Source organism: Phaenicophaeus curvirostris, chromosome 18 (genome assembly GCF_032191515.1).
Source record: "Phaenicophaeus curvirostris isolate KB17595 chromosome 18, BPBGC_Pcur_1.0, whole genome shotgun sequence".
Taxonomy (NCBI): Eukaryota; Metazoa; Chordata; class Aves; order Cuculiformes; family Cuculidae; genus Phaenicophaeus; species Phaenicophaeus curvirostris.
Genome location: NC_091409.1, coordinates 9,908,432 through 9,916,694, shown reverse-complemented (window position 1 = coordinate 9,916,694; position 8,263 = coordinate 9,908,432). Strand labels below are relative to the sequence as shown.

Sequence of the window (8,263 nt, the reverse complement as noted above, 5' to 3'; positions counted from 1 at the left end):
CAAGGCCAGGTTGGATGGGGCTTGGAGCCCCTGATCCAGTGGGAAGTGTCCCTGCCTATGGCAGGGGGTTGGAACTGGATGGGCTTTGAGGTCCCTTCCAACCCAAACCATTCTATAATTCATCACGATGGGACTGTGAGAACTAAATGATAAGTTTTGCTGCAGCTGGTTTGTATGTTTAATTATCTTGTTATATAAATCTGTCTTGTATTGGGTGATGGTGTGCAGACAACCTCCAGACATGGATAAATAACCTCAAAGAATAAACACTCTCTTAGACTTGTGAGAATTTATTGATATGCTTAGTTGTCTAGCAAGATGTAGTTCGTTTAGGTCAAGAGAAAACCGGAAGGAATTCTCCAGACGTGGTTGGATAATAAAAAAAAACAAACAGTATTCTTTGAAGATTTATATGGTTCTTTGTCTAAAACTAGTATATATGCCCACTGCTTCTGTATGCCTTCTTTATGCCTTTTTAAAAAGGGCATCCATTTCAGCTCTGAATTGTAAAATAAAAATATTATTATCTTTGCTTCGAAGACTTTGTCCTCTTCAATGTTTTTACCAGTGAATGAGTGTTTCTTACAGGATAAAGGTGGGAATTAGTTACAGACTGTCACACAGCTTCTCTCCTCTCCTCTCCCATCCCATCCCATCCCATCCCATCCCATCCCATCCCATCCCATCCCATCCCATCCCATCCCATCCCATCCCATCCCATCCCATCCCATCCCATCCCATCCCCACCCCCACCCTCACCCCCATCCCCATCCCCATCCCCATCCCCATCCCCATCCCCATCCCATCCCATCCCATCCACGTGGAGCGGGAGGCGCTGGATGGGGCTCCGATGGGCCCCGCCCATTGGCTGCCCCGCCGGAGGACACGCCCACCCGCCGGCTCTGGACCAATCCGCGTCCCTCTGGCGCCGGAGGGGGCGGGGCAAGCGCCCGTAAACAGCTCTCCCCATGCCCCGCCCCCTCCGCTCTTTCGCCCGCTTTGATTGGCGGGCGCCGCGCCAGCGCACGGGGAGCAGCCAATGAGAGGGGGCGACCGCGGGCGGTGCCAGCCGGAAGTAGGAAGTGGGTGCGGGGGGGTCCCGGCGGCGCCATGGGGGCCGTGCTGGGGCTGTGCTCGCTGGCCAGCTGGGTGAGCGGCCGAGGGGGCGCGGGGCGTGTGGGGGCCGGCTTCGAGGGGGAGGCAGGCTCTGAGTGTGTCTCTCTGCCCTCCAGGTTCCTTGCTTGTGCAGCGGTGCCTCCTGTCTGCTGTGCCGATGCTGCCCCAACAGCAAGAACTCGACGGTGACTCGCCTCGTCTATGCCTTCCTGCTCCTCCTCAGCACGGCCCTCGCCTGCATTATGCTGGCGCCGGGGATGGAAGAGCAGCTGAAGAAGGTAGGGAGGGAAGAACCTCTTTATGACCGTTTTCAAGCCCCGGACTGCTGAGTTAATGGCTTTAAATTGGAGGGGGGAAGACTTAGACTAGACACTGGGAAGAAATTCTTCACGATGAGGGTGGTGAGGCCCTGATCCAAGTTGCCCAGGGAAGTCGTGGTTGCCCCCTCCCTGCATGTGTTCAAGGACAGGATGGATGGGGCCTTAAGCAGCCTCTTCCAGTGGGAGGTGTCTGTGCCCGTGGCAGGTGGGTTGCAACTGGATGGTCTTTAAGGTCTCTTCCGACCCAAACCATTCTATGAATCTCTTTGTTTGGAGTGAGTTACACAAGAGAGACAAACATCTAAAGGGCTTTGTCCTCTGGGTGAAGAGACCACGTGTGCTGAATGGCTTCTAGCAGAAATGGCACGTTCACTCAATATACATCTTTAAGTATGTCCTCAGGGCTTGAAACCCCACCAGGCCTGGAGATGGGCAGGCATTATCGGAGGCCAACTGCTGTGGTACCTTAATCTTCCTGCATGCTCTTAGTGACCACCTGGGGAAAGGAAGGTGGTAATTGGGTCTGGGCAGGCTGGCTGAGCACAAGGTCTTTTGTTGTGTATCTCCCAGCAGACAGCTGACTCAGAGCCTTAGCTATTAGAGCACTTAAGTAATGTGACTGCGAATACAGAGGTAAATAAACAATGTTGTGTCTTTGCTCAGATACCTGGATTTTGTGATGAGGGTCTTCACACTCAGATACCACATTTGAATGGCTTTGTCAGCTGCGATGTATTTGTTGGATACAGAGCTGTCTATCGAGTCAGCTTTGCCATGGCAGTGTTCTTCTTCCTTCTGTCCCTGCTCATGATACAAGTGAAAACGAGCAACGATCCAAGAGCCTCGATACACAATGGGTATGTGTGTGAGCCAGCTGGCTGCTTTTCCAGTGTGTTTCCTTTCTTTCTCCTTGGCAGGTGAAGGCGGCAATTAGATCTCCCTTTTCCAAGCTGAACAGTGCAGAGTTAGCCTTCTTCCCTGCAAGGATGAGCTGCTGACTTGTGCCTCATTTGTTGGAGCAGGAGGTCCTTTCTCAGCAAAGCTAGTCAACGCCAGTATGTCCTCTCGCACAGGGTTTTCTGCTGCAGGTGCAATAGTCTTGTTTGCCTTTATTGAACTTTGAGGTTACTATCAGCCCAGGTCTCCAATGTATTGACTATTGCTTCACTCTCTCCGATTTGGTGAACACCTTTACCTGTAATCCCAATTTACAGCTTCTGTTTTTCTTTGGAGTTTTGTTAGGCACTTGCTTCCGTACAGCAAGCTGCTTGCAGGTAATATGAAATGTGACTATTGTGCACAGAGTGAGACCAATATTTTCAACTTTTATTTTCTTTTAAAGGTTCTGGTTCTTCAAAATAGCTGCTATTGTGGCTATCATGGTTGGAGCGTTTTACATTCCTGAAGGGCCTTTCACAAGAGGTACAGTTAATATGTCATCGCAGAATTCCATTTCATAAATTCAACCCTTTTCCCAGACTGACCAGGCTATAGTTATGAGAGTAAAATTTACCTTGTAGCAGGAACAGATTCTACCCTACTTCTAGAGAATATCTTGGTTCACCCAGTATTTTGGTGACCAGCTGAAGTTATGGCCATAAGCAATCTCTTTTCAAGTGCAGAGGTGTTGGGTATTAATAATTTGGTACCCGATGGTGTGATCACTGCTGGGTGAGTCTTATGACGCTCTTTAGATCTGAGGCAGCTCAGAACACTGACAAGTGCTTCATACTGCCCTATAGTCTCTGAAGAATCTGTGGGAGGAACTTTTACCATCTGGCCACATCACAGGAACTTGAAAGGGTTGTTGATCCTCAAAGAAATGTGGTGTGATGGTACTTAAGTTTACAAAGATACTTTGTGTTAGATATGGCGTATTTTCTGAGAACACCTTGGGCTGAACATTCCCAAGGTCAGCTTGACCAGCACAGGCATGTTTCTGTGGGATGGAGGCCAAAGTGGTGCACAGCATCTGCATTTCTAAATATAGTTTCAGATTTTTTCATTATTTGTCTGCAGGGTAATTAGGGGGTTTTCTTTTTTTTTTTTTTTTAACCTGAGGTGGCACGCAGGTTATAAAGCTAACATTGTTTTTCTTGCTCCCCTTTCTAGCTTGGTTTGCTATTGGTATATTTGGAGCCTCCTGTTTCATTCTTATCCAGTTGGTGCTTCTGGTGGACTTTGCTCACTCCTGGAATGAGAGCTGGGTTGATAAAATGGATGAGGGAAATACTAAATGTTGGTATGCAGGTAGGCATCTTAACCTGGAAAGAATTTGTTTCTGCTGGCCAGTACTCTGCTGAATATTACTTACAATGCTAGAATTACACTCCACAGTCTGGAGTGCACAATTAATAGCTGCCATGTTGCCTCTTATTTAATAAAACACAAAATATTTGAGGCTTGTGATGAGCAGACCCAACAGTCATAATAAACAGCACTGGGCTAGTCTGCAGGGTGAGTAGAGCTGGTAATCTGGATTTCTTCAACGCTTTGCTTTGCTACAACCCCTGCTGAGGTCCTCAGGAAGTTGGTTGTGTCAAGAATAGTGGCCGCAGTGCAACACAAAGCACGCCTTGGCGTGTGCTCCCAAGCTGACTGCTAAATCACAAAGTGCTAATTGTTGTGGTTCTTTGCACATCGCTACGAATGCTGCTACAGCATTTTGTGGCTTCTTTTAAAGAACATAGAATGGAAATGAAAACAGGTGGCCTCTAGCATAGAAGGGGGAATTCAGGGCTTGTAAATAGCACGAGAGGTGTGCAAAAAGCGCTCTCGTTTTGACCATGTGGCTGGATGTGAGTTAAACCAATTAAACTGCTGCTGAGAGGTACTGTTAAACCATGTATGTATTGTAACAGTTTGGTTTTGTTTTTTTTTTCTCTCCAGCTCTGCTGTTCTGTACATGCTTGTTCTATGCCTTGTCACTGGTTTTTGTTGTGCTCTTCTATGTTTTCTACACGAAGCCTGATGACTGCACTGAGAACAAGTTCTTCGTCAGCATTAACTTGATCCTGTGCATTGCTGTCTCTGTTGTTTCTGTCCTTCCTAAAGTTCAGGTATTATTTTTCTCATTCTCTTCTGATACACAAAGCAGGGAAGTAAGAAAGATGTAGCATCAATTCAGTCAAACAGAAGGACTTTAAAATGTGGTTATGATGTCTATGCTAACTAGAACACTTAAAATAACATCCTACTCTGAAACCAATGCTCTGTGGTGACATATTTCCTGAAGAGAGGCTTTTTTTTAGCCAATATTGTTTTGGACATTGTTTCCATGTGGGGAACTGCTGGCATGGTTTTAGTGGTGAAGATTCTGGCAGAACAGAGAAACTCATTAGGGAAAAGCAAAATAAGCTGGGAATTTTTTGGCTTAATACTGTGGCTTTGGAGTGATGGGTAAGCATGTTTACTAAGAGGGAGGAAGCTTGCATGTTACTTAATTCTGAGCTGGTACTACTCAAATCGCATGCTAGATTAATATCTACAGAACTGTTAAGCAAGTTGGGATTAACTCAGCAAGAACCCATGACAGAGTCCTGGGCACAGAAAAACTGGATTTGGACGTGAATGTTTGAGTTGCTTACTGCATAAATTGCATTACTCAAAGGAGTTTCTTCTGGTCTTTTAAACATAGCACAAAGCTCAATACAATTCTAAAAAAATAGATTTTCATGCTAGTAATTGTTGAATCTGTGGCAGTAGGGTAAAACTGTCTAGCTGTAGGTAGAATTTGCCCTCTTGACCTTGGCTTGCTATCCCATCTTTGAACAGGAACATCACCCTCGCTCTGGCCTCCTCCAGTCCTCTGTGATCACGCTCTACACCATGTATCTCACTTGGTCAGCCATGTCCAATGAGCCTGGTAAGCAACAGGCTGTCTTGAGTGACATCTTTTGGTATGAAAGCAGCAGCTGTTGATGGGGCTTGTAGTTATTACAGCTCCCTGTGCAGGGACTGCTGATCTATCCAGGTAAAAGCTACTGAGGCAGTAAAGCTGACTTTACTAAAACCATCCAATTGCTTCTTTCCAGAACTAAACCAGGCTGTTTGTGAGGGGAAAGAAAACTGTCAAGGCACTTTGAATTTTATTTTTTTTTTTTTTATTATACCCTTGCCTAGCTCATGGGAAGGAATAATATTCTATGCCATTGCAGCCTCTGGGAAACTTAAGAGATCAGCAGTTAAGGGGAATGAAAAATTGCAAGCCTATCTGTCATCTTTTCTTAGCTAAACACTGTGAAAGCTCATGTCTCTTTAATCTGCCTTGAAATCCCTTTCAGAACGGAACTGTAACCCAAGTTTGCTGAACATCATTACCCAGATAGCTGCACCCACTGTTGTTCCGGCAAATGCCACTGTTGTACCTGCTACTCCAGCTCCGCCCAAGTCCCTGCAGTGGTGGGATGCCCAGAGTGTGGTTGGATTGGTTATCTTTGTCCTTTGCCTCTTGTATTCCAGGTAGGATCTGTACTGCTATTAAATGACAAACAGGTGGGATTTGTCTTTTTTTTTGTTTCAGTCTAGGTCTAGTGAAAAACGTATCTGCATTTATTCATATGCAGCTGCGGTCTCAGTCCCAAGCACACACATAGCTAGTAAAACTATGTTCTGTTTTGTGGATGAAGAAAGGCTTTATTAGCCCAACTCAGTTAATAGAACAGAATGTGTTATGAGACCTGGACTAGGAACATTTTTAATTAGGTTAACAAAAGCTTGGATGAAAACAGATACCTCTGAGGAGCTTCTTTGTGTTTCCAGATGGGTTTTAAAAAATGTCTGGGACTAGCAAACAACATCTTGTTTGCTTGTTGGCTTGCTTTATTGGCACACATAGCTGACTGAAAAAAGAGTTTTTAACCATGTCTGTCTCTGGGTTGCATTGCAGCATTCGCTCTTCAAGTAACAGCCAGGTGAACAAGCTGACGCTGTCTGGGAGTGACAGTGCCATTCTGGAGGAGACTGTGGGAACAGGCAGCGGGGCTTCAGATGAAGAAGTGCGCCGTGCCATAGATAACGAGAAGGATGGTGTTCAGTACAGCTATGCCTTCTTTCACTTCATGCTTTTCCTTGCCTCTCTTTACATCATGATGACACTCACAAACTGGTACAGGTAAGAGAAAGACAGTAAGTGGTGGGTTTTATGTGCCACCCAGTGTTTCTAGGCAGACAGGAGACTCCTACCCTGTAGGCTATTCCTGCCCAGCAGGCTACAGTGCTGTCTTGTCTCAATTTTGTGTTGCTGAACAAGATTTAAAACACCTATAAATAAGATCGGCAGTGGTAGTCCTAATGGAATACTTCACAGCTTCAAGGGCAGAAAGTGTGGGTATGCTTCAGCTACGGAGGCAGCAAGGAGGATACATAGGAAGTTGGCTTGAGGTGGCCTCCTGGGCAGTTTGACTGTCAGAGGCCAGCCTGATATCACTGAGTCTCTAACTCAGGCAGGCTGTGCAGGGACAGCCATACATGCCACTTAAACAGAGATGGGATTTCCTAGACCTTGGAGCACTTGGATATCTCCTCCATCGCTGTAGCATATGACCTGCTTTTTCCAGTACTGCTATATTGTGTAAATTAGAACATCTATGTACAGAGCAGCACCCATCAGGAATCTGTTTCATAGCTGACTGAAACATTTCCTGTAGGAGTAGCACATCAAGATAGGCAACCAAGAAATTGCTGGTTTAGTTCTTTCACCACAGTCCTCCCACAAAGGCTCTTGCATTGCCGTGTCCCAAGTCATGTCCTAACTGCAGATTAATGAGAGAGAGCAAAGAATAGTGGAAGGTGCCTTCTGTATCTGTTGACTGACTTTTTCTTCTTTTAAGCCCTGATGCGGATTTTAAGACAATGACAAGCAAGTGGCCAGCTGTGTGGATGAAGATAACTTCCAGCTGGGTGTGTCTGCTTCTTTATCTCTGGACCCTTGTGGCTCCTCTTGTCCTTACTAACAGGGACTTTAGTTAAATTGCAACACCTGTCTGAGTGTACAAAAGTGGAGAAATGTTTGCTAAAAGCCAAAATGTTCATATATTGCTTTAGTTATACTGCATATGTTTCTCACTAATATGCAGGTGGATAGAGTTATGTTCTGCATAATGCTTGATGCAGATTCAAAACTATTATCAGTTATCTTTCTTTTTTTAACCTTCAGTCATGGTTATCTTATTACTGCATTTTTTAAAATTCAGTACAACTGTGCTGTTAAAGCACAAAATATCTGTTCTGTCCCATAGCCACAACATTTCCTCTGAATAAAAGTAACATTTAGCTAAATATGAAGTAATATATTTGAAAGAACAATTATATTCAGCATAATGCACTACTGTGCTAACACTTCAGTTCCTGGAAGTGTAAGCCATGCTACTTGATTTCTACATTCCACTGCACACATTTATTTAAATTATACTTACTTTACTGTGTTGTGGCAATTCCCCCCCTTGTTCCTCACCAAAAGAACAAAACTTTGAGGTTGAAAAACTGGTTAACTAATTCCTTTCAAGAACAAATTTGCTCTTTCTAAGAGGCAACTTCTATGGTAACTTTTTCAGTATGTTTGCCAAATATTGAGTGGTAAGTGTAGGGCTAGTTTAAACAATTTTATGATTATGGTGGAAAAATAGAGCTTCTAATTGATTTCACTCGTCTAATATGCTTACAGAGGTAATGTAGATGAAATTATTATTATTGGCACAAAGGCATTTGCACTGTAAACTTGTTTGAATAAAGTGGACTAACTACTGAAACTGTCCCAGTTCTGTTGAAGTGTTAAGCAGCAGCAATTATTCTTCAATGCAAAATACAGTTATTAAAATCTTAATCAG

At 44.6% G+C, this 8,263-nt stretch overlaps 1 protein-coding gene across 1 annotated transcript; it reads left to right on the top strand.

Moving 5' to 3' along the window:
- The first annotated feature begins 1,042 nt into the window (after window positions 1-1,042).
- On the top strand, window positions 1,043-8,185 carry SERINC3 (serine incorporator 3). Its single transcript, XM_069872063.1, has 10 exons — window positions 1,043-1,149; window positions 1,233-1,394; window positions 2,100-2,293; window positions 2,779-2,858; window positions 3,549-3,686; window positions 4,326-4,495; window positions 5,211-5,301; window positions 5,720-5,897; window positions 6,325-6,549; window positions 7,268-8,185. Exons 1-10 carry the CDS (start codon window positions 1,111-1,113, stop codon window positions 7,404-7,406), a joined length of 1,416 nt encoding a protein of 471 aa, XP_069728164.1. The 5' UTR covers window positions 1,043-1,110; the 3' UTR covers window positions 7,407-8,185.
- The last annotated feature ends 78 nt before the right edge of the window (window positions 8,186-8,263 follow it).

What these genes read in the sequence shown, in the direction of transcription:
- SERINC3 (XM_069872063.1), top strand. Translation starts at nt 1,111, where the DNA reads ATGGGGGCCGTGCTGGGGCTGTGCTCGCTGGCCAGCTGG. An exon ending in TGTGCTCGCTGGCCAGCTGG is followed by an intron (nt 1,150 to 1,232) that starts GTGAGCGGCCGA and finishes TCTGCCCTCCAG; the next exon opens with GTTCCTTGCTTGTGCAGCGG. An exon ending in ACACTCACAAACTGGTACAG is followed by an intron (nt 6,550 to 7,267) that starts GTAAGAGAAAGA and finishes TCTTCTTTTAAG; the next exon opens with CCCTGATGCGGATTTTAAGA.